General features: G+C 40.4%; 1 protein-coding gene across 2 annotated transcripts; it reads left to right on the top strand.

The window, feature by feature from the left end:
- The first annotated feature begins 87 nt into the window (after positions 1-87).
- SELL (selectin L) lies at positions 88-26,563 on the top strand. 2 transcript variants are annotated; one of them, XM_040263550.1, is made up of 10 exons: positions 88-305; positions 1,315-1,396; positions 2,669-3,055; positions 4,460-4,567; positions 10,506-10,691; positions 12,259-12,444; positions 14,495-14,623; positions 18,131-18,133; positions 19,036-19,054; positions 25,487-26,563. In XM_040263550.1, exons 1-10 carry the CDS (start codon positions 303-305, stop codon positions 25,503-25,505), a joined length of 1,122 nt encoding a protein of 373 aa, XP_040119484.1. In that variant the 5' UTR covers positions 88-302; the 3' UTR covers positions 25,506-26,563. The 2 variants fall into 2 exon arrangements, with proteins under 2 accessions (XP_040119484.1, XP_040119485.1); XM_040263551.1 differs by lacking the exon at positions 18,131-18,133.

Raw genomic sequence — 26,563 nt, forward strand, 5'->3', positions numbered from 1 at the left:
AGCAAAGGAGGGAAGAAGGGAAAATCCAGCACTAATGTCTTGGATCAGCAGTTCTTTTTTTCTTAGGGTTGGTGTTAGAGCGCAGACTAGGAAAGGGGTGGAGAAAGAGGTGCAGAGAGGTGGAGGAAGGGGAGGAAGAAGGGGAAGGGGAGGGTGTGAGCCTTGGTTAGAGATATGAAAGAAAGTAAGCCTTTCTGGGGACAGTGAGTGCAGTCTTCCTGCACACCCAGCCTTGGGCAAGGACCCAGAGACCTGTGGTGCTGAGCTGAGGCTGAAGGGCTACAAAAGGACGGAGCAAAGCCATGGTAAGCTTTTCAGCCTAAAATATGTCCAGATGCTCAGATAGAACCTCGTCTTGGGATGCAGAGGCAGGTGGCAAAGGACAAGAAGCAGCACATTTATTTTTTGGTTTAAAAAAGCCAAAACTAAAATTGCTGAGTCTAAATTAAAAAGTGTTCCTAGAATCTCTCTTCCCACGTGTGCTGATTTCTTCTCCCTGACTTGTCTCTACTGAGGGTTCCTGAAGAAGTACTACTATCTTGCAGAAATTAGCACTCTTGTGACTGAACACTGACACTATCTTGAGAATTGATACATTTCAGAAAATATGATGTAAAGATGTGAAGAAAATTTATGGTCTTGTCATTTGAGTTGCTCAAAATGTATTTCTGTTTAGTTGAGAAAAAATGAACTCCTTTCTTTCAGTAGTGTCTGTTTGGTTACCTAATTCTTTTAGGAATTTGGAGTACTGACCCATCATAGTTAAGTGTGAGTTTTTAATATTAAATCTAGACACTAATAGTTCATTAAGGACTAAGTAAGTAAGTGTTAGCTGCTCAATCGTGTGCAACTCTTGGCAACCCCATGGACTGCAGCCCACCAGGCTCCTCTGTCCATGGGATTCTCCAGGCAAGAATACTGGAGTGGGTTGCCATTTTCTTCTCCAATTAAGGACCAGAGAACACTTAAAAAATGTAGGTACTAACTATCACATAGCTTTATCTGACAGCTCAGCAGATAAGTAGATGCAAAAAGTTACTGAAATATAGAAAAAAATATCAGAACAGGAGCAATAGCAACTTGAGGCTAAAATAGGAGGAAAAAAAAAAAAAAAAAACAACTATACACCAGTTTTGAGGCAAATTTAACTCTACTTTTTCACCCATGTCTGAGAAATCTCTTACCTCAGACAAGGTTAGTAGACATATGCATTATACTTTGAACTTTGAGAAAGTTGTAAGTACCTCTTCAAGGTACCTGTAAAATGGTGATTTAGAGTATAAAGCTGAGTAAAATTTTGTATTGTATTTGCAGCTATGTCCAAGGAAATGTCAAAATGTTCAGAGGGGCTTATGGAATGTCTTTAAACTGTGGGTCTGGATTATGCTCTGTTGCGGTATGTTATGATTTTTTTTATATTGCTAAGCTTTTTAAAAAACATATGTTCAGTTTTTGGTAAATATCTACTGAGTGTACATAGGTAAAAGTGGCAGGTAAAAGTATTAGGTAGGTAGCTGCTAATTCTACCCTTTCTACAAACATCCCTTTTCTTCCTTTCACCTTTAATATTTCCTTCTCCAGAGAACTCCTAGCCTTGACCCACCCAACCTTTGCGGCAGGGTTTATTCTATGACATGATTTATCCCTTAATCATAACTGTTTCCCAGTTCTCTGTACATTTTATATTTGTTTAATTTGATCAAGATTAATTATGTATTCTTTGCATCTGTTATTCCTTGCTCAGAGTCCTTAGGAAACTATAAAAATTGAATCTGTGTTTTCTTTGGTATTTCTCCATAGTATTTGCCCTACACAGTGAAAACTCAGCAAATGGGGATGGCTGTGAAAACTTTCACCTTATGCTATAATAGCGTTTCACTTAGATCATACCATGCTTAGAATGGCATGTATTATTATAGTGTCATTGTGTAATTATGTGTTTGTTTTGATTTCTTCAAAGCCCTCATATTTGAAGCACCCATGTAATTATTAAACACCATCAGTTGAGTATCTTTGTGTGTGTAACAAAATCTAAAATCAGTTTCATCATCCTACCTCATCTGGTTTTGTAAATTGTTCTTTTTCTATTTTGTATATAAGGCTTGGACTGTCTGTTTTCCCAGAAGCAGCTCTTTCATGGTAAAACATTATCTTTTTGATATAAAAGAGATTCCTTCAAAGTGTGCCATTATTTCTGTTCTTGTTTTACTTCTCCTTTAGAAACATAAATATTGGTCTTTAGGAAATTATCCCAGAATAAAAGAGTGGGCAGTAAATTTTAGAGTTATATGATATTGTAATTAAATTAACTTTAAATCATTGAGAGCCACTAAGAAATATGAATATCTAAAATATGTTGGTTAAATTTTACTGAAAATAATTTTTGAGAAAAAACTAGTTTATGAAAATAAATCTAGAAAGCCACCAAATTCATCTAAAATAGAGCTATGAGCAAAAGTATTCCATATTATGGTGAAAGTGATTGGGATAGAAGTTCTGGGTTCTACTTCAGATCTGCAGATGACTAATTCCACAGCCTCAAGCAGGTAACTTACCCTCTTGAGGTGTCAGCTTCCTCGTCTCTAAATGTCAGGATCAGCTTGGATTAGTTCTAGGTTCTTTTCAGCTATAACCATGCGGCTACACAATTCACACTGATGTCTTTCAGATTTCTTTGCGCATCGTGGCACCCATTGCTGGACTTACCATTATTCTAAAAGACCCATGCCCTGGGAAGAGGCTAGAGCGTTCTGCAGGAGAAATTACACAGATTTAGTTGCTATACAAAACAAGGGAGAGATCGAATACCTGAATAAGACCCTTCCCTTCAGTCGTACTTACTACTGGATTGGAATCCGGAAAGTAGAAGGGGTGTGGACTTGGGTGGGGACCAACAAATCTCTCACTGAAGAAGCAAAGAACTGGGGCGAAGGGGAGCCCAACAACAGGAAGAGTAAGGAGGACTGTGTGGAAATCTATATCAAGAGGAGCAAAGACTCGGGGAAATGGAACGATGATGCCTGCCACAAAGCAAAGAGAGCCCTCTGCTACACAGGTAGGGACTCACCTGCCCTCAGGGAGGGCAGGATGCAGAGGACGAGCGCGCTAACCCCATGGGAACCTGGGGCCACAGAACAGCTGCGAGGGCATTCCGAAACAGGGCCAGTCCTCTAACTAAGCTTGAATCATGTCACTTCTGAGCATTTTCGCTGGGTGAGACTAGGCCCTATGCCCAAAATCTATATGCCTGAATCAGTTTACATTAAGATGACAAATCCATGTGGAAAGTAAGGAGGAAGAGCTAGACAGTGAGTGTCCCTGATAACAAGGCAGGGAAGTGGAAGCAGAGGGGCAAGAGCTGATGCTCACGTCACTGTTTCCTCCTCATGACATAGGCGACTTGATGCTACGTGTTTCGTTTTTGGCCTGATCTTAACAGTGCTCAGTCATGTCCCGCTCTTTGTGACCCTATGGACTACATAGCCCATTAGATTCCTCTGTCCATGGGCTAATCCAGGCAAGAGTATTGGAGTGGTTACCATTTCCTCCTCCAGGGGATCTTCCTGACCCAAGGATCGAACCCTCATCTCTGGCATCTCTTGCATTGGCAGGCAGATTCTTTACCACTGAGTCATCTGGGGAACACTATTCTTATAGAATTCTATGTAATGAAACTTTGCAGTGTTTCATTATCTGTGGTATGTGAAAATTTCTGTAGAAACAATGTTGATAGTTCAAAAGTAATCAGTATTTTTCCAAGTCATTTTTAACAGTGAAACATTCATTCAATCTCTTGTTCACTTGGACTCTCTACCAGTTTAGCAGGGCTTCTTCCCAGGAGGTTCAGTGGTAAAGAATCTGCCTGCCAATGCAGAATACACAGGACTGGAATTCAATCCTTGGGTGAGAAGATCCCCTGGAGTAGGTAATGGCAACCCACTCCAGTATTCTTGCCTGGAAAATTCCATGGACAGAGGAGCCTCATGGGCTACAGTCTGTAGGGTCACAGAGCTGAACACGACTGAGCATGCGTGTACATACTAATTCAGTAAGTTCAGACTCTAATTTTTGTTCAGTACTTTCTGTAATGCAAGGGATTGCCAAGCATACTATAGAAGTGATTGGGGTTAGGTTATCATTTAATCCACTTACTGCATCAAAAACAAAACAAAAAGAAATTTTAAGAGTTTCAATGTATATCACTGTTTCCCCTAAACATTATAGAGTATTAGCTTCAGTAAATTCATTCTAAAAACAAATGTCTATGGCTGTATGACAACTATATTGTATAAATAAAAATTTTATGATATGGTTTTTATGCAAAAATGGTATGAATGTACAAATATACTTTACCCTGTTTGTTAAAATATTCACAGCCAAAAAGTTGTTTATATCTAAAGAAATGACTAGGAGTACTAAAAAAGTATCCATCTAAAAATAACTTCTGACCCCTTTAAAGCTTCTTGTAAACCCTGGTCATGCAGCGGCCATGGACAATGTGTGGAAGTCATCAATAATTACACCTGCAACTGTGATTTGGGGTACTACGGGCCCGAGTGTCAGTTTGGTAAGCTGCTTTTGTTTCTTTGTTTCTTCCTATGTAAAGTATTATAGTTTATGGAAGTTGGTTGGGGGAAAATGATACTAGCCATTCTGAGAAATGAGAAGTTTTGATCAGTAGGCCATGCTTGCACAATATTGTTACTTTTCCGTAAAGATTTCATAAGTCAGCATGAAGTTTCAATTCACTTCTCAACAAGTCCTTTTGAGTGCCACAAGAGCATTGGCATTGGAATAAAAGCTGTAAGGATTACAATAATGAATCAAGCCTGATAGATTCTGGCTGTTAAGGAATGCATAAGCTAGTGAGCTTGTTGGATTCATTAGAACTCTGAATCTGAAAGAAACAATACCATTTATCATTAGGAGGCTGAATCACCCACCTTGCTTTTTACATTATCTTCAAGATCACGACAAAGGCAAGACCAAAAAGAAATATTCACATAATGATATATAGTATCTGTCAGAAAATAGAATAATAAATTCAACACATTGGCTGGCATTTTAGGGGATGAGGATAAATCTATTACAGATTCTTGCCTTAAAGGATTTACAGTTAACTAGTGGCAGCAGCAGTGAAAATTATGGGTTTCCATGATGGCTCAGCAGTAGAGAATCTGCCTGCCAGTGCAGGAAATGAGACAGGGGTTTGATACCCTGGAAGAGGAAATGGCAACTCACTCCTGTATTCTTCTCTGGGAAATCCCATGGACAGGGGAGCCTGGCAGGCTAGAGTCCATGGGGTCGTAGAGAGTCAAATATGACTTAGCAACTGAGCATGCACACAGTGGAAATTACACATGCTTATAATTTAATCTGATGGAAAACCAGATATGCTGGAGGAAGCCTGTAAAGACTAAAAATTGCCTAATAAAAATCTCTAGCCTTTGTTTGATAGTGAGAAACCACTTAGTATCTGAACACCAGCATTTAGAGCAATTATCTTAGAAGCAGTGCATAAGACGGACCAGAGAACAAAAAAGAGAAGATGGGATGCCATCTTGGGAGTCCATTGAAATTATTCTGAGTCCTGGTGGTAGAAACAGAAAGGAAAGAATACATAGACTGAAAGACACGGAGTCTTTGACCTAGTCAACTCACTACTGAAAGAAACTTCAAGTCCTTTGATTGATATTGGTGAAGTTTCAAAACTATATTTGAAGTATCTGGTGAATAAAATAGAAAAATATAATAAGAAAAGAGCAGTGTTTGCAATGAATAAGGAATTAAAGCCAAACAAATTTAAATGATCAACCAACTGGAACAGATCTGGCTCATTTCACTCAATTCCTAAGCCCTGACTTCTATCCAGTACTTTACACTCACTCCATTTCTAAATTTTTAAAAATTATTATATCATCAGCATGCCCATTTCACTCCTTTTTGAACATTTTATTCTTTTTTTTTTTTTTCCTGTCTTGGTTTCATCATACAACTCTTCCCTGGTTTTCTTTCTACCTATGATTGTTTCTCCTTGGGTTTCCTCATGGGCACTTACTCAAGCCCATATATTTATTGTTATTTCTTATCTTCCATCTTTCATCCATTGCTCTTCTCACTTTACATGTCCCCTTTGGTCAAACCTAGAAACTTCTGTGGACACACACATCTATGTGAGCTTTGGACAGGCAAATCTGTTTCCAGCCCTGAACTCCAAATATGCTAAGCATAATCTTTGGGATGCCCCAAATATTGAAAAATCAATTTTCTCTAGCCAGCTTTCCTTTTTGTATTCCTTATCTCAGTGTGTGGTACCACCATTTATCTGGGTACCCTGGTATAAAACTCTCTCACCTCCTCCTACATTTATGCAAAGTAACACACCACTCATTTTTATAAGTTAATGTTTCTCCAACTTGTCTTCTACTGTTTAACTCTACACTATTGCCTTCATTATCTTCCTCCTAGATTATTGCTATAATTTCTGAGCTGAGTTCCACATCTTTAAATTAGCTTACCCCAAATATATTATTCATACTATAGGCAGTCTGATCAATTTAAAAAATCAAGTAAACATCACACATATGTGGCCATCCACCACTTAACTTCTACCTATCATTTGTCCTATAGGATGAAATCTGAACTCTGAACTCCTCAAGGCATAGAATAATGCTTGATTTATAGTAGATACTCATTAAATTGATGAAAAGATAGGGGCATTTTGCCTTAGCTCCTGTCTTTCTATCTAATCTCATCTCACATCATCCCCTGCCTCCTCTTTCCTTCTAGTATTAACATCAAAATGCTTGTAGTCTTCCACACTTACCATATTGCTTTGTAGCTCATTGATTTGCTCATGGCTTCCTCATTTTGCACATGGATAAAATACATATTCAACTGGAAGATAACAGTTCAGGGACCATTTCTATCTGGAAGTTTTCTTTGGATGCCAAGACAGGTTAAGCATCCCTATTCTGTGTCCCAGTAGCCCCACATATTTGTTTCTTATTTATCTGACATTTGTTGAAATCATCCATTTAGTTGTCTGTATGCTTCAGCAGACTGACAGCAACTTGGGATCAGTCAGTATTTTATTTATCACTGTATCTGTAAGATTGAGACTTAGGCACCTGCTTGTAGGCATGAACTGAATTGGACAACATAAGTGACTTTCATTTGGACTTGTACTGTAGATGGAAAATATTAAAATTATTCTAATTTCTTGAATTAAATCTTTAATTCTTCATTTATTTCTTAAGAACAAGGTTAAAATGATGGCTCACATTTGATAAGGAATAAGACACAAGAGTTGCAATATTTGCCTAAATGATGTGGCAGGACCTAAAACATGAAGACTGAATTCCAAGTCTTAATTTAATCTATTATGCCATTGATCAGAGAAAGGAAGCAGACATACGTTCTGCAGAGGACTGTCAAAATCAGAAGAACCAAAGTTCTGGAACTGATCTAGAGATAGTGAAGACAGAATGCAGGCTTAGATGCTTCCTAAAGCCTATGCCCCAACCAGTAACGCTGAAGAAGCTGAAGTTGAATGGTTCTATGAAGACCCACAAGACCTTTTAGAACTAACACCCAAAAAAGATGTTCTTTTCATTATAGGGGACTGGAATGCAAAAGTAGGAAGTCAAGAAACACCTGGAGTAACAGGCAAATTTGGCCTTGGAATATGGAATGAAGCAGGCCAAAGGCTAATAGAGTTTTGCCAAGAGAACACACTGGTCATAGGAGATACCCTCTTCCAACAACACAAGAGAAGACTCTACACATGGACATCACCAAATGGTCAACACTGAAATCAGATTGATTATATTCTTTACAGCCAAAGATGGAGAAGCTCTATACAGTCAGCAAAAACAAGACCGGGAGCTGACTGTGGCTCAGATCATGAATTCCTTATTGCCAAATTCAGACTGAAATTGAAGAAAGTGGGGAAAACCACTAGACCATTCAGGTATGACCTAAATCAAATCCCTTATGATTATACAGTGGAAGTGAGAAATAGATTTAAGGGACTAGATCTGATAGATAGAGTGCCTGATGAACTATGGACGGAGGTTCATAACATTGTACAGGAGACAGGGGTCAAGACCATCCCCATAGAAAAGAAATGCAAAAAAGCAACATGGCTGTCTGGGTAGGCCTTACAAATAGCTGTGAAAAGAAGAGAAGTGAAAAGCAAAGGAGAAAAGGAAAGATATAAGCATCTGAATGCAGAGTTCCAAAGAATAGCAAGAAGAGATAAGAAAGCCTTCCTCAGTAATCAATGCAAAGAAATAGAGGAAAACAACAGAATGGGAAAGACTAGTGCTCTCTTCAAGAAAATTAGAGATACCAAGGGAACATTTCATCCAAAGATTGGCTCAATAAAGGACAGAAATGGTATGGACCTAACAGAAGCAGAAGATATTAAGAAGAGATGGCAAGAATACTCAGAAGAACTGTACAAAAAAGATCTTCACAACCAAGATAATCATGATCGTGTGATCACTCATCTAGAGCCAAACATCCTGGAATGTGAAGTCAAGTGGGCCTTAGAAAGCATCACTATGAACAAAGCTAGTGGAGGTGATGGAATTCCAGTTGAGCTACTTCAAATCCTGAAAGAAGATGCTGTGAAAGTGCTGTACTCAATATGCCAGCAAATTTGGAAAACTCAGCAGTGGCCACAGGACTGGAAAAGGTCAGTTTTCATTCCAATCCCAAAGAAAGGCAATGCCAAAGAATGCTCAAATTACTGCACGATTGCACTCATCTCACACGCTAGTAAAGTGATGCTCAAAATTCTCCAAGTCGGGCTTTGGCAATACATGAACCGTGAACTTCCAGATGTTCAAGCTGGTTTTAGAAAAGGCAGAGGAACCAGAGATCAAATTGTCAACATCTGCTGGATCATCAAAAAAGCAAGAGAGTTCCAGAAAAACATCTATTTCTGCTTTATTGACTATGCCAAAGCCTTTGACTATGTGGATCACAAGAAACTGTGGAAAATTCTGAGAGATGGGAATACCTGACCACCTGACCTGCCTCTTGAGAAACCTATATGCAGGTGAGGAAGCAACAGTTAGAACTGGACATGGAACAACAGACTGGTTCCAAATAGGAAAAGGAGTACGTCAAGGCTGTATATTGTCACCCTGCTTATTTAACTTCTACGCAGAATACATCATGAGAAATGCTGGACTGGAAGAAGCATAAGCTGGAATCAAGATTGCTGGGAGAAATATCAACAACCTCAGCTATGCAGATGACACCGCCCTTATGGCAGAAAGTGAAGAGGCACTAAAAAGCCTCTTGATGAAAGTGAAAGAGGAGAGCGAAAAAGTTGGCTTAAAGCTCAACATTCAGAAAACGAAGATCATGGCATCTGGTCCAATCACTTCATGGGAAATAGATGGGGAAACAGTGTCAGACTTTATTTTTTGGGGTTCCAAAATCACTGCAGATGGTGACTGCAGCCATGAAATTAAAAGACGCTTGCTTACTCCTTGGAAGAAAAGTTATGACCAACCTAGACAGCATATTAAAAAGCAGACACATTACTTTGCCAACAAAGGTCCATCTAGTTAAGGCTATGGTTTTTCCAGTTGTCATGTATGGATGTGAGAGTTGGACTCTGAAGAAAGCTGAGTGCCAAAGAATTGATGCTTTTGAACTGTGGTGCTGGAGAAGACTCTTGAGAGTCCCTTGGACTGCAAGGAGATCCAACCAGTCCATTCTGAAGGAGATCAGCCCTGGGTGTTCTTTGGAAAGAATGATGCTGAAGCTGAAGCTCCAGTACTTTGGCTACCTCATGCAAAGTGTTGACTCATCGGAAAAGACTCTGATGCTGGGAGGGATTGGGGGCAGGAGGAGAGGGGAACGACAGAGGATGAGATAGCTGGATGGCTTCACCAACTTGATGGACGTGAGTTCAGGCAAACTCCAGGAGTTGGTGATGGACAGGAAGGCCTGGCGTGCTGCGATTCATGGGGTCGCAAAGAGTCAGACACAACTGAGTGACTGACTGAATTGAACTGAACTGAAAGCTTTTATCTTCTCCCCTTGTAAAGAAGACAGTTATGGATACCCAGTCTTTCTGTGAACCTCCTACTTCCAACACTCTGGCATACTTAGGGTCTCTGATATGGCAGCTGTTTCCAAGCTGAGCTGGTCATTCCCACTTAAACCTGTCTGCATTTGAAAGCTCTCTGTCCAGGTAACGCCAAAGGTAATAAGATTGTGTGCATGCAGATTAGCTAATATTTCATTAAAATCTTCCTATGAACCAGACTTTAAATCCTTGACTTGCGTTAAATTATTTAATTCCAAAACTCTGAGAAGTCAATACATTTATCATTATCCCTCTTTTATAGATAAAGAACCTAAAGCTGGAAGGATTAAATCACCTTGCTTAAAGATACTTGGTTATTAAGTATCAGAGCTAAGATTCAAACCTGCTCAAGTCCTCTTAACTCTGTTGAGTGTTGTTTCTTTTCTCATTGAAGTGACTCAGTGTGTGCCTTTGGAGGCCCCAAAGCTGAGTACCATGGCCTGTACTCACCCTTTGGGAAACTTCAGCTTCATGTCGCAGTGTGCCTTCAACTGCTCTAAGGGAACAGACATAATTGGGATTGAAGAAACCACTTGCGGACCATTTGGAAATTGGTCATCTCCAGAACCAACCTGTCGAGGTGAGCCTATGTTCATACCAGAGGCTTTATCATGGCAATCCTGGATTTATAAACTAAGAAAATGTGGTGGAGATTTACTAAGAATTCTGTATCCTCTTTTGAAACATAATTTAACCTAACTTAGATTTTACCGTGATACTTTTCAAAGGGGTTATTTTTTCTAATTTAAAAGAAAAACCACAAACAAAAAATAACAATCAATTATCTCTGAGACTACGTCACTATATATGTGCGTGTATATATATATATATATATATATATACACTGTTCAGCAGAACAGTGTTGTTATACTGTATTTTTTATTTTATTTTTATTTTTCTCATTGCTATGGAATAATCAGTCTTGCTGAACTGCTGTTGAATTTTGGTTGTTCTCCCTTTCAATAACCCCTTATTGTGGGGTGGTGGGGTTAGAGGTCTTTATTGATTGTTTTCTTTGGTTTATTCTTAGAATCATGTTTTACCTTTCCTCCTCCATGTATTCTCAGGAGAATAGCAAAATTCTGTGAAAAACAAACATACAATCTCTTGATTTTTTTTTCATTTGAAACATGGTGGGTTTTTTTTTTTTTTTTTCTTATTTACTGTCAAGATCATCTCTTTAGGGGAAAAAAACTGGTGGTATCTAAACTTGCGAAGTTTTGGTTACATATTCAACCTTTATGCTTTTGACTCACTAGTTTAAGTGGTTTAATTCTCAAAAGAACCATTCAATCATTTTTGAAATCATAGAACTAATTGACCAACCTGCTAAATTTTACAAAATTTGAGGGACTTGCTTCAGAGAATGGGGGTGTTTTTCAAAACTTCTTGGATTGATGTTAGAACAGGTAAAGTGAAAGTGAAAGTGAAGTTGCTCAGTCGTGTCCGACTCTTTGCGACCCCGTGGACTGTAACCTACCAGACTCCTCCATCCATGGGATTCTCCAGGCAAGAATACTGGAGTGGGTTGCTATTTCTTTCTCCAGGGGAACTTCCCAACCCAGGGATTGAACCCGGGTCTCCCACCTTGCAGGCAGACGCTTTAACCTCTGAGCCACCAGGGAAGCCCAAAGGCAGGAAATTCTCTGTCTTTGTTGACAACGCACCATAAGAGCTCTTGAGGTCAAGGCCACATAGCATGGTGCTTCCAGAAGAGCTAGAGAGTTACCAGGGCTGGGGAAGCAACATGGAACAGCCAGCTCTCTCCACCTCTCCCCAACCCCACTGCTCCCCTCCCACCATGGGCTTTCTGGGTTCTCCTCATTCTACCTCTGACTCACCACTCTCCATCATTCTCAAGACAAGAAAGCCTGGAAGCACCATCAGAAGTAATTTCTAGAAATTAGAAATGTCTAGATTCATGTCAGTGGTTCCCCAGTTAAGTTAGGCAGTTTGAGCTCACCACTCTCCATCATTCTCAAGACAAGAAAGCCTGGAAGCATCATCAGAAGTAATTTCTAGAAATTAGAAATGTCTAGATTCATGTCAATGGTTCCCCAGTTAAGTTAGGCAGTTTGGCTAAAAGCTGTTCCTCACAGAAGGTCTCTGCTCAGAAATACTGATTTTTTTTTTCTTCTTCATTGAAGTGATTCAATGTGAGCCTCTAACAGAACCCGATTTGGGAACCATGGACTGTAATCACCCCCTTGTCGACTTCGGCTTTTCCTCCACATGCACCTTCAGTTGTTCAGAAGAAGCTGAGTTAACTGGGGAGAAAAAAACTATCTGTGGATTGTCCGGAAATTGGTCCAGCCCTAGTCCAAAATGTCAAAGTGAGTAAGTTTGGCCCAATATGTTCAAGACTTAAAGAGGTATTTGATGAATAAGCACATGGTGGGAAAAAGTATTAAACTTTTAAGTTTTGTTGCTAAGACATATGTAGCTTAAAAAAAGATCCATACACATTGATTTACCATAAAATCTTTATCTGCTCTTTCCTCTTCCTTCAATGACAGTGATTGCTTTTTTGTTTTTCAGTCAGTTCTCAACTCCTCCTCCCTTAACATCTACACTCACTGTTTCTACTGACTTATTTCTTATCCATTTTTCTATTCCAGTACAATCTCACTTCTCTGTTCAGTTCAGTTCAGTCGCTCAGTCGTGTCCGACTCTGCGACCCCATGAATCGCAGCACGCCAGGCCTTCCTGTCGATCACCAACTCCCGAAGTTCACTCAGATTCACGTCCATGAGTCGGTGATGCCATCCAGCCATCTCATCCTCGGTCGTCCCCTTCTCCTCCTGCCCCCAATCCCTCCCAGCCTCAGAGTCATTTCCAATGAGTCAACTCTTCACATGAGGTGGCTAGTCTACTAAAATGTCTCCACAAAAGTCACCAGTGACCACCTAATTCCCAAAGTAATGGATACTTCTCAATTATCACAAAGTTGATTCCTCCCAAATCGGTCTGTGCATAAGAACTGTGTCTTCCTCATCTCTGTATACCTTCTACCTGACACAGCGCCTGGCAATAGGTGCTATACTAATCCACGTTCAATTAGCATTTGACAGAAGTTACCCATGTCTGCCCCGAGACTACACCAATGAAAGAACGCTTTATTTTTGTCTCTTTTAAAGGCTCTATTTTTGTTAGAGTATAAATGTTTTACAATGTTGTGTTAGTTTCTGCTATACAACAATGTGAATCAGCTCTAAGTATACACATATCCCCTCCCTCTCAGCCTCCCTTGAACCACCCCCATCCCACCCATCTGGGTCATCATGGGGCACTGAGCTGAGCTCCCTGTGCTATACAGCAGCTTCCCACTAGCTATCTATTTACACATGGTAGTGTAAATATGTCAGTGCTACTCTCCCAATTCATCCTATGGCAGCAGTCCTTAAGTGGTAGGATCTGTAGAAGCTCACAGAGAAGCTGATCTCTCTGTGGTCTGGGGCCAGGAAGTGGGGTAGGGAGTTGGGGAGGTGGCATGAGGTCTTTGGAGGAGGACTGTACATCAGACTTATGGGGCATTTCCTTTAAAGGCTGGGCTAGTGTCTGCCTCCTTAACCTCCTACAGTCCATAGGTGCAACCCTCTGGGAATTGCACCTCTTTTCCATTATACATTTGGGTGCGGGGATGAAAACACCTTGAAAGGGTTCATCAAAGTGATGTGAAGAATAAGGGACAGTCAGACCCTGTGCCAATATGCAAAAGTAAGTTTCTTCAAACTGGTGGTATCAGAAGATAAATTTTTTCGTATTAGCATTTTTTCAATAAAGGTCCCCACACAAACTTAGTTCACCCTTATGAGAGGATATATAGATGTATCCTTTTATTTATTTGTGAAGGAAATAGAGGGAAATGGTAGGACTACAGCATTTGAAAGACAAATTAGTGCAAGTCCTTGGCATGTAATTGTATGTGCCTGCATTTGCACAGCTGCTTCAAAGCCTTAATACTTTGCTTTGGTTGAAAAGTTACCTGGTTCAGATCACTGGCTTTTATTTTTTCTGTAGTTGTACTAGACTTTTTATTTCTTCTCTGTGTTTGAGTCCTAGGCAGTGAACAAGATCATGGAGCTAAATACAATGATGACCACTTTTTACCAAAATATTTAGGTACATCTCCCAGGAATTCTATGACTCACAAATCTGAGGATTGAGATTCTGTAAGCATTGAGCCAGAAAAGCTAGTTAGTCTTTTGCTTCTGCTGTACACTCATCATGGGTTTTCCCAGGCCAGTTTCCTCATCTGTCTAATAGTGTACAATGGACAATTATTAGAAGATGTAAGGAGGAAGAAAGTTTAATGTTTTGAAAAGACACTAAGGAAATAATGCTTGTGGCCTCATCTAAATGCTTTACTGATTTCTCTTTCAGGAGTAAACAGGACTATCGCAATAAACGAAGAGAGTGATTATAACCCCCTCTTCATCCCGGTGGCAGTCATGGTTACTGCATTCTTTGGGTTGGCATTTATCATTTGGCTGGCAAGGAGATTAAAAAAAAGTACGTGAGTTTACCTTCATGTAAAAATAATACAACTTTCAAGTGGAAGAAAATGTGCAAACCCACAGAAAATTAAGTATGAGAGCTTTGACTAAAGCAGAATACCAAGTTCTGGGTTCCATAAACATCAGTCCCTAGAGATGCATAAAGCAGCCCAGTACACACTTTGATTACAATAAGTTGGCTAATTTTTTCTTTTCATCTGACAAGTCTTTTTAAAATGCCTACTCTCTTCAAGTACCTGTTACTACCTGAGCATCTTGCTAGCGTATTAACAGACAAATGAGAAATTGTAATGGTTCTTTGCTATTATTTAATTCTTAAAAAAAGAATGTGTGATCTGGTCCTATAAGAGCCCACATGCTTTTGATTTCAGTGCGATTCTACTAGGAAGTGAATTTAACGTCCCACAGGGTTTCCCAGGTGGCGCAGTGGTAAAGAATCCACCTGCCAATGTAAAAAAAGGAGCAGATGCAGGTTTGATCCCTAGACAGGGAAGATACCCTGAAGTAGGCAGTGGCACCCCACTCCAGTATTCTTGCCTGGAGAATCTCATGGACAGAGGAGCCCAGTGGACTACAGTGCATGTGGTTGCAAAGAGTTGGACACGACTGAGCATGCATGCAATGTTTTCAAAGCACTGCTCTCAAATACCTAACTTTGTCAAGAGTCAGACACTTGTCTGACTCCTAATGTGTGGGAGTTGTTGCATTGTCCCGTAGGGAAATCCCCACATTTTCTTCCCTGTGTCTATTCACCAAGGTCACAGGTTTAACCAAATGCACCCCATACTTATGCTTCCCCTCCACTCTGGACTGGAAAAGAAAAGATAATAAGGAGGACTGCCTCAAGAAGTTATCTGCTGCTTAGCATAGTAGGCAAAACACCATCAGTGAAGAACAGAAGCATCATTCTCCTCACTGCCCTTCTGAATGTGTCCAAACCCTCAAGTGGAACCAACCTGCTGGTTATAGGCCCATAGTCAGGCAAGCCTTGGGTATGTGCTCCCACATTTGGCCAAAGTCATCAGGCAGAAACATTCAAGATTATGACGAGTATAGACATTAGGCAGATTTAAAGATAACCCTGCTTCAACTTTGGGGGCCATCAATGACCTCAAAACAATGGCTAAACAACTTCTCTGTGTTACCTCTATGGGGTCAATTGAGTACCATTTTAATTTCACTTCCATCAAATTAATTAGTATATATTATATTCCATGAATATAGTATGTAAAGACTGCTATCCCACCCATTCTCACTGGCAATTGCGGGAATATTATCTGCCAATCCCTAATGGTCCTCTGGTATGATCTGATCTTTCATTCCAAATTGAAGACTAAGGATGCTTGCGTGCTAAGTTGCTTCAGTAGTGTCTGACTCCTTGTGACCCCATGGACTGTAGCCCGCCAGGCTCGTCTGTCCATTGGATTCTCCAGGCAAGAATACTGGAGTGGGTTGCCATGCCCTTATCCAACTCAGGGATCAAACCTGCATTGCATGCATCTCCTGCATTGACAGGTGGGTTCTTTACCACTAGCACCACCTGGGAAGCCCAGACCAAGGGTACTAGATCAGTTTTGTAACCAATCCAGAAACACAATGGAAGGGGGTGCTCCTGATGTACAAGAACTTCATTAACTGTAAAGTGAAGAGTCTTGAGCAGTTAAAGGGTCTCTGCTCCTGCTTTTGCAACTTCAGTTGAGACTGGATCCCACCATCTCATAGTACTATGCTATTTACCTAAATATTCCACTAAGGCAAGAGAAGAATGAGATTTTTCTCCTACTGTTGATTAAGACTGAAAGCCTGTCTCACAATCATCCTTTCTTTCCTCCTTCTTTGGGTGACATTGGCAGAAGTGAGGTGGTAGAGAATAGATGGGGTAGTTAAGCTCTGCCCTCTGGGATAAGAGGGGTATTATTTAAATAACCACTAAGGACAGTGGGGCTGGAAGTTTCCTTAGTAAGGAGATATTCTCAAATGGCTAAATATTTCAATAAGTGCTAGTGGAATAAAAAAAAAGAACAGAATTGAAGTGCGTATTTAGTAGTGGGGTGCAGGAGGCAGGTTCTACCTAAGGCTGTGTTCTAACCAGATGAAAAAAGCAATGGGGTTGTTTTTAATTTTTTTTTTTTTTTACCTTGGAGTCATTTCTGTACAAGATCTCAAACTGATACCTTGAAAACTTCATGCCCCCACTGTGGGAATCAGTGTGGGGCAAACAGGAAATAGATAACGGGCAGTTAGGGTAGTTACAGTTATGCCAACAAAAAGCACTAGCGAACAGAAGCCCTGAGAGATCACTGACTTTGTAGGGAAGTCAGGGCATCTTTAGTCTCACACTCAGTCGTCCTCATTGGTGAAACGCCTTCTGATATTGCTAACTCTCAAGTGACTTTATTTTCTAAAAAAGTTTAGCTGTTAGTTCTTGGAAAAAGAAATGTTTTTCCTGTAGAGACAATGATTATAAATGATGGATAGATTCCCAGGTTAAGCCCCTAGAGCTTTTCTAATACAATAGAGCTGATGCCTGTATAAGAAGAAAGATCAAAGCCAATAAGTCTGCCTGCATCCAGTATTCATCAATCTGAGAACTGTATATAGACTTTCGGGGTTCTGAAAGCTGGAAAAAAGGGACAAGTGAATATTTTGAGCAGAGTAGCTAATAAAATGACCAGAGTCTTGACCCCCATCCTATCCTCAGATAGATCTTCTGAACCTGTACTTTGGCCCCTGCCTGAGTTTTCTTAATATCCAGACTTCAGCTCCTTTATTTTTTTCCTAAGAAAGGAGTAAGGGTGGGCTCCAGAAACATGCTTCCGTGTGTATGGGCTTGTCTAGAAATATATATGTTTTTCTCCTAGCATCATCATTTTCTGATTAGTCAGCATCACTGGCCCTATTCAGTAAATGAGGAAACCGAGGCAATGCTGTTTTCGACCATATCTCTAAAATTTCATATCACCAGGGGCCACGGTCAGAGATCAGACTTCCATCAAAATATGCCCCTTAAAACCACTGGTCTTCAGATTAATGAGGCTCTATTTTTCTCCTCCTCCCCTCCACCTCCCCCCCGAGAAGAATTTTCCACCTGAACCAACACACAGGTTGAGAACTGGGCACAAAACTGAACAGATGCCCCTTAGTTCCCTTTTTCTTGAAAAAGAAACTCTCTCAATAGGAACAGCTTGTTGCTCATGTGTTGCTATGTGTTTCATTGTTCCTGAGAGAAAAATATATTTGTATGAAAATGAACAGAATCTGAAATTCACTCAGATTTATTTCTCCCTGCTCAAATGCTTTTGGCTCATGTCACTGGCAGGCTAAATTTTGGAAGAAGTACTTAAAACAGCAATTTCTAACATTTTAAAAGTTTGAAACAAGAATTGAGCACTGTCTATGCTCTAGGCCCTGGCTTAAATATTTTGAGTATATTTTACCAACTCAGTGAGGAAAACAATTATCAGCCTCTTTCACAGATGAAGAAATGGTAGCTTAGAGAGAGAAAGTAGTTATTCAAAGACACACTTAAGTTGGCAAAAAGGGACCTGGACCCAAATTTCATCATCTAGCGCTCCAGCTTAACAGTCACAGAAATACATTGGCTCCTAGTGATATTTTTCCTCCTCAAAAAGCATTTTTTGCTTTTGTTTCCTCTGAAGCCTAACCCTGCAGTTTCATTCACTTATTTATACTCTGCTTTTTTCAAAAAGAACGTAAGATAGTTTCTCAAACGCATTCAACACAGCAAATTAAAATTAGTTTAAAAATAAGAAAAAGGTCAAGGTTTAGAATACCACAAATAAGTCAAAGCCAGGGACAAAGAGGCTTCAGATACACCTGTTTTCCTGCACCCAGCCAAAGAAGGACACATAAGCGGTAATGCTATTCCGTATGTTTGTAAGATAAGAACACAATGGTTACACAGATGAGGCATGTAGTTCCAACTACTGAGACCTGAGTGAAATTTCTCTTGCATATTCTCACAGAGAAGATGACATGAGGTGTAACGATACATATTCTTACAGTATTTGCAGCTGAGTCTTCCCTAAAAGACTCTGTAGGTAGGATGAGATGGCAGATCAGAATGGGTAAACACAAGAATGGGTACATGGGGCCTGGATCATCAGACAGTTCAGACTAGCCTTCTGTCTTTATGAGCAGCATCAAGGATGAAATGGTGCTCTAAGAAGCACCTGCATTCATGGGTCTGTTCCGAATGAGTATCTACCAAAGCTCAAATGAGAACATTAAGCCAGGGCCTCAAATCCCCTTAGACACCGATGAGGTCCACCTAACATAACACTCTTCAAAAAATTGTTTTGAGATAGGGAATCTCCCTTCTCTTCTAAGTATAAAATAGAGAAATTGCCTATTTCTGCTGATACCATTTTTCTCTTCTATTTTTAGGTAAAAAGTCTCGGAGAAGGTAAGTTTGATCAGAAAGAAGTTTCTACATCTGTTGATCTGTTCTCTACCTCTGTAAGATACTTCCTGTTATAGCCAGAGACATTAACTCCTTAGTAGTTATTTACATGGGTTTCACAGGTGGCTCAGTGATAATGAATCCTCTTGCCAAGGTGAGAGACGTGGACGTAGGAGACGTGGGTTTGGTCCCTGGGTTGGGAAGAGCCCCTGGAGGAGGAAATGGCAACCTACTCTAGTGTTCTTGTCTGAAGACTAACATAGAGGAGCCTGATGGACTGCAGTCTATGGCTTTGCAAAGAGTCGGACATGACTGAGCAACTGAGCATGCAAGCCCACAGTTATTTACATGGGATCTCATCCAAATAAAGTTTCCAGACAAAGTAATAAATCTAATAACCTTCCTTAATAGCTGTCAGGTTTTTCAGTGCTAGTGGAGCCGAATGAATGAACAAGTACTACCCTATTAAGAAGGGACAGTTTATGTAAAGACAGCTTTTTCTGATTGCTTCAGAATTTTCTTTGCGGATTGGAAGCATTATGGTTTTTTTCTTCTTATCCTGACTGAACATGAGGGCAATGGTAAATATAGTATTCAGTGAACAATCAAGTCAACAAGGATTTATTTATTGAAAAACTAATGAATCCCAGGTTCGAAGAAAATGGTATAATTCCAGATCTGAGCCTGCAGCACCTAGTACAAGAGGGTAAAAGACCTCTGATAAGCACTGACCTTCAGAAATGTGGGAAAGGTGGGGAGCATTAATTCTACCTACAGCTTCCCCCAAAGAAGGGGAAGTTGTTTGATTTGGTCTTGAATCTCAGATTTCTTCAATTGCAAAAACACATACGTATGAAAATACAAGGCCCCACCTGGCAGAAATGAAGACAACAAGACATTTCTCAGTTTCAGGGTTTGGTGACTTGCTTTGAAATTTTAGGAAGGAAAGTATAAGTCAAACGAACAACAGCGATGAGATTTTGGTGACAGACTAGGTGCCCAGCCAGACAACTGGGCTCCTTTTTAAATGCTGAAGGAAATGAAGCAAGATGGTCCCTGAGGAGGCTGGTTTCTTGTTCAGGCAACCATCCTACCAATCACAGATTGTTATTGAGAAGTTCTTAATAGTTTACTGAGCTGTAGCTTAGGGTACAAAAGAAAACCTGGGGAGACAGAAGGCAACAGAGGCTATTATAAAGTAATTTATAAGCCATACAAAGGAGTATGGACTTGAGGTCATTGAGTTATTACTAACAGGGGTTGAAGCATGTAAATGTCATGCTGAAATTTACATCTTGGGAGGATCACTATCCATAAAAGTTTGTAAACATGAGTTGAGTGAGTCTGAGGGCAAAGAACTGTTTTGGAGGCATTTGAAGTTATTAGGTTAAAGCCAATGATGCCTGTCTAGGGCAATAGCAATGAGGATGAGTTTGTGAGATAACTGGTGGTGAAATCAACTGACTGATTATTAATTGACTAAGAGAGAGAGAGAAGACTCAAATAAGTTGCCATGGTTCTGATCTGGGATCTGGTGGATGGTTACCATCTCTGTTTTACTATTTACTGAGATGGGAACACAAAAGAATGAGAAGTTTTGGAGGTGATGATCACAAGTTCAGTTTTGTACCTGTTAAGGTTTAGGTGTCTGTGGTTCAACCACAGTTTGTTGGTTCTATCTGCCCATTTCTTCTGCCTCAAAGGGGCTACCTTGGGGCAGAAGAAATGGATCTGGAGGTCCTCACATTACAGGAGGTAACCATATCTTAGGAACATGTACAGTCACCAAGGGAGTATATACAGTGTGAGAATGGAAGAGGATGTGGGAGAGAGGATAGGAGCCAGAGGAAGGTCAATATCAACACGTCAGCTAAGGTAAAGGAGAACAGGGAGAGGTTGCCAGAAAGGTAGAAGGAAATGAGGAGAGTATGGGGTCATGATCCTAAGGAAAGCAGGAAATGAAAATGATTTCAAATACTGCAAGGAGAACCAGTAAGTTTCTACTAGATATAATAAGGGTATCAGTGGGGAAATTGTTTTCAATGTTGAGCTCATGATGCAAGTCCTATAGCCAGGGGCTGAGGAATCAGTGGGGATGAAAATGTAGAGGCAGAATATATACATCATCTCTTTTATAAAACTTGGCTGGAAGGAGATGAGATGAGAGAGTCAGGAGGGGTAACTGGATGGGGACATAGGGTCCGTGAAGTTTCTCTTATTGCCCTCCCTGTCTCCCGTTAGATAATGTAGATGGGAGTCCTTGACCCTTCTCTAGGCTGACCTCCCTGTCTCTGTGGGCAGGAAATCCACAAGATAGAAAGATTTTTTTCATGCTCAAACCCACTGAGTGAAAGTCTTTTCTGGCCACAGGAACCACCTGTGTTTTAATTGCCACTAGATGGAAGCAGATCAATTTTTCAGATGTGTGTGAGGGGCAGAAAGAGATGTTGGCAGGAAGAGTATTAGCATTAAGTGAAGTTCCATATTAAGCTAATTGCCTTATTAAGTGCTTCACAGGTTTTTACAAGGAACCAATCAATAGCTGTTTATTAAAACACCTTTGTGTTGGGGAAATACTAGGCTTGACTGAGATACCAAGAAGAGTAAATCCTTGTGCATGACCTCAGGGAGTTTATTATCTAGTTGAAACGCTAAGGAGTGACAGCTCAGTCATGTCTGACTTTGCGACCCCATGAACTGTAGCCTGCCAGGTACCTCTGTCCATCGAACTCTCCAGGCAAAAATACTGGAGGGGGTTGAGAAAGTTAACAAATATAGGAAAACAAATTCAGAAGAATGAAGGCAGAATATGGTAATGGTCAATTAATTCTGTATTGAAGACAAGACTTCTTCAATACGGAAGTATAGTGATCGCAGAAAACCTTATAGAGAAGCTGGAACCTGGGTTAGTTTTTTTTTTTTTTTTTTTAATTTTACTTTACAATTCTGTATTGGTTTTGCCATACATTGACATGAATCCACCACGGGTGTACATGCGTTCCCAAACATGAACCCCTCTCCCACCTCCCTCCCCACAACATCTCTCTGGGTCATCCCCGCGTACCAGCCCCAAGCGTGCCATATCCTGCATCGGACATAGATTGGCAATTCAATTCTTACATGATATCATAATGTTTCAATGCCATTCTCCCAAATCATCTCACCCTCTCCCTCTCCCACTGAGTCCAAAAGTCCGCTATACACATCTGTGTCTTTTTTGCTGTCCTGCATACAGGGTCATCATTGCCATCTTTCTAAATTCCATATATATGTGTTAGTATACTGTATTGGTGTTTTTCTTTCTGGCTTACTTCACTCTGTATAATCAGCTCCAGTTTCATCCATCTCATCAGAACTGATTCAAATGTATTCTTTTTAACAGCTGAGTAATACTCCATTGTGTATATGTACCACAGCTTTCTTATCCATTCATCTGCTGATGGACATCTAGGTTGTTTCCATGTCCTGGCTATTATAAACAGTGCTGCGATGAACATTGGGGTACATGGGTCTCTTTCAGTTCTGGTTTCCTCAGTGTGTATGCCCAGGATTGGGATTGCTGGGTCATAAGGCAGTTCTATTTCCAGTTTTTAAAGGAATCTCCACATTGTTCTCCATAGTGGCTGTACTAGTTTGCATTCCCACCAACAGTGTAGGAGGGTTCCCTTCTCTCCACACCCTCTCCAGCATTTATTGCTTGCAGATTTTTGGATCGCAGACATTCTGACTGGTGTGAAGTGGTACCTCATTGTGGTTTTGATTTGCATTTCTCTAATAATGAGTGATGTTGAGCATCTTTTCATGTGTTTGTTAGCTATCCGTATGTCTTCTCTGGAGAAATGTCTATTTAGTTCTTTGGCCCATTTTTTGATTGGGTCGTTTATTTTTCTGGAATTGAGCTGCAGGAGTTGCTTGTATATTTTTGAGATTAGTTGTTTGTCAGTTGTTTCATTTGCTATTATTTTCTCCCATTCGGAAGGCTGTCTTTTCACTTTGCTTATATTTTCCTTTGTTGTGCAGAAGCTTTTAATTTTAATTAGGTCCCATTTGTTTATTTTTGCTTTTATTTCCAGAATTCTGGGAGGTGGATCATAGAGGATCCTGCTGTGGTTTATGTCGGAGAGTGTTTTGCCTATGTTCTCCTCTAGGAGTTTTATAGTATCTGGTCTTATCTGGGTTAGTTTTTGAAGGATAGATAGGATTTAGGGGTATGGACAGAAAGCAGGGAATGCAGTCTGGAGAGAAAATGATGTAGATGGCATGGTCCTGGGACTCTGAAAGCACATTCAGGGGCCAGTGAGTAGAGCTACCTGGAGCCCACAGTGCGGGCTGTGAACAGGAGCTGTGAACAGAAGTTGGAAGGAAAGGTTTGCTCCATCAGCACAGGTCTTGAATGCTTTACCAGACATTCTAGAAGGACCTAGCAGAGAAGAATTATTTGCCCAGATGCCTTGGGAAGTTACAAATTTATTGGCCAAAATGACCATACAATCATAGAATTTTAGTTATGGAAAGGATTTTGATGTTCATACTCTCTTGATAATTGAGCTAATTAACTTTCTTTTTCATTTATTTCTGCTCTGATCTTTATGATTTCTGTCCTTCTACTAACTTTGGGGTTTCTTCTTCTTTATCCAGTTGTTTTAGGTGTTAAGTTAGGTTGTCTATTTGATGGGTTTTTTTGTTTGTTTGTTTGTTTCTTGAGGGAGGGTTGTATTGCTATAAACTTCCCCCTTAGAACTGCTTTTGCTGCATTCCATAGGCTTTGGGTCATCATGTTTTCATTGTCATTTGTTTCTAGGAATTTTTTAATTTCCCTTTTTATTAAGTATCTTTCTTACAGTGCCTGAATTAGTGACAGAGTTAGTCACAATAATAACAGACATTTATCAACCATTAATTCCATGCTGTGCATTGTTCTGAGTGTCTTACATGTCTTACATCATTAAAGATTGCCTACCAGCTTGTGAATGTAGGTACTATTAATATTTCCATTTTAAAGTGGTGGGCCAGTGAACTTAACTACCTGTCACTGAATAAATGGCAGAGCTGAGATCTGCACCCATCTAGATCTAAAGACCATGATCTAGGTCACCCATCATGATCCGAAGATCTTAACATCTGTGCTTCTAGAACTCAGGTCTCTTGACACCCAGGTTGGAGTTGTATTGGGTTGGCCAGAAAAGTCCATTTGAGTTTTTCCATAAGGTCTTACGGAAAAACCTAAGCGAACTTTTTGACCAACGCAGTAAGCCCCAGATACCCTCCTCCCCGCAGTGTTGTAAGTTTTTTGCACTGAAACCATTTTGTGATGACACTGAGGAAGGGTGGGGTGGCAGAGGTAGGATGTGTTTCTAAAACAAGCCAAAGGTAAAATGAACACTATCACACACAACACCGCCTATCAGTTTTTAAGTCCTTGAGCTAACCTGCATAGTCCTTTGTGCCGATTCCTATTAGCATTCGGTTGGTGAATGACTGACTCTTAGGGCATTTGTGGTTTCAATTCTTGCTGGGTTATTTTGACTCTTCTGCAAACTGGCTCTGTTTATCACCTCATTTGGTTTCTAGTGTCTAAATTCTGCCTGGTAAAAGCTACACCCAAGATACACAGGAAGATACGATGCCAACCTCAGAGGTGGGGGGGTTGTGGTGGTGGGGGTAATACGTGAAATTTTGTTTTCAGAAACATTTTTATCTCTGTAATTGGCAAGCGTGCTTGCAGCTGCTGAACTGTGGTTTACCCTGGCAGTTCATCATGAGAGCAGAGTCTCGGAATCTGGTTCTTCTTTTGAAGGGTGTTATTAAGACATACCCTATTTGGTTCTCCCTTGTTCTTTCCAAGAATAAGACAATTGTTTCACACGTACACAAGTGTCATTTTTTTTTTTTCTCACAAAACTAATCACCTCCTCAAATCATATCCCACCAGCATCAGGCCTTCAGAACCACGATTGTACTGCCTTTCATGAGTTTCAATTCTCTCTGATTTTTCTTTCCCTTGAAATATGTCTTATTCTACGTTTCTGACTTTCCACTGTTCAAATTCTGTCAAAGTGCCCTTCATATTCATTAGATCTGAAGACAAAGTCTGTACCATCAACATTTCTCTCCGTGTGGGTTCTGAGGTCTGGCTGCTTTGAGCATTACCCAAGAGCTTATTAGAAATGCAGAGCCTCAGGTCCCCCCAGACCTGAACAGGGTCTGTGTTTTAGCACCATGTCTGAGTGGTAAGCACCTGACATGGTGAGAAGCCTGGCTTTGGGGTTGACTTCTCATTCCTGTGCCTCACTGAATGTCTTGCATCTTGTAACTCATCTGAAATATGGAGTTCCTTTACTTCTGACCTTCAGTGACAATTTTTCTTTACCACCAACACTTTAAGTTTTGCAGTTTTTCAGTTTCTGAGTTTATTTTCTCTGGTTTTTCATTCAGCTCGGTTGATGCATATTAAACGACCTGCTCTGAAAGAAAATTCTTTGGATATGAAAGTGTCAGTGGATCCTTCAAATCCCCTCATGAAGTTTTGCTGGTGGCATCTTCTACACTGAAGAGGAAATGTGTCTCTCCCAGAACAGCTGAAGTTTTCAACATGACCAGCTGCTCCTTCTGTTCCCACTTTGCTCCATCTCCCACCCCTCAACTTCAGCCTGCAGTGGGGAGTTTAATAGCTCAGCCTTTCAAGACCACGGGGAAAAGGATTACTATGGAATGCAAATGCACTGATTTCATCTTCTCTCTTGATTCTGGCTTCCAGCTTCAATTCCATGCTGTACCTGATGACATATACTTTAAATATAGTGAAAATTTGATACATATGCAAGTATAGGCTCACTTTTGTTACAGAACACACTTTATCTCGCTAGTCCTTCCAGTGTACCCTGGGAGCAGTTCATAACATGATGTTATCCTTGCTTTCCAGCTCGAGTGGTACTGGGAATCTGCTCCAGCTAGGAAAAGTCCTATTTGCAGTGTAGCCCCAGCCTCTATAATTAGAGGCTGTCCCATTTAACTGCCTCCAGTTGCCTGCCTCCTTCAGCCATCTCTCCTCAGTTGGCTCATTTCCACATATAGCAGCTCATGAGCACCAAACAAAAGAAGAGAAGAGAAAGCCTGCACTGTTGGTTTTACTTTTTAAATTATTTTTGGATTGGGGTTTTAATGTTTCTTTTTTATTAGCCCCATCCAGATGTTTCTCTTATGACCACTCATCACTAGAATGGCAGCTGCAGGCATCTCTTTGATGTCATACAGAAGAGCTAAAGCAAGTGGAAAGAGATGTCTTGACTCATGGTTGAAATGCCCCTCCTTCCTCACCCTCAATCCTCTTACGTATCCACCTTGATTCTATCTACTCTTTCTGATTCATCTCAGGCATCCCCCACCCTTACCACTGTTTTCATAACTAATCCTTAACTAGTCCAAACTGGAAATCTCCCCTTCCTGCCCTCCTACTGCAAGATTAGTAACATGCATTTTTTGTACTTAAATACAATTTTTTTAAATAAAATA

Source organism: Oryx dammah, unplaced genomic scaffold (assembly GCF_014754425.2).
Source record: "Oryx dammah isolate SB20612 unplaced genomic scaffold, SCBI_Odam_1.1 HiC_scaffold_21, whole genome shotgun sequence".
Lineage (NCBI taxonomy): Eukaryota > Metazoa > Chordata > Mammalia > Artiodactyla > Bovidae > Oryx > Oryx dammah.

What these genes read in the sequence shown, in the direction of transcription:
- SELL (XM_040263550.1), top strand. An exon ending in CGGGCCCGAGTGTCAGTTTG is followed by an intron (nt 4,568 to 10,505) that starts GTAAGCTGCTTT and finishes TTCTCATTGAAG; the next exon opens with TGACTCAGTGTGTGCCTTTG. An exon ending in TCCAGAACCAACCTGTCGAG is followed by an intron (nt 10,692 to 12,258) that starts GTGAGCCTATGT and finishes TCTTCATTGAAG; the next exon opens with TGATTCAATGTGAGCCTCTA.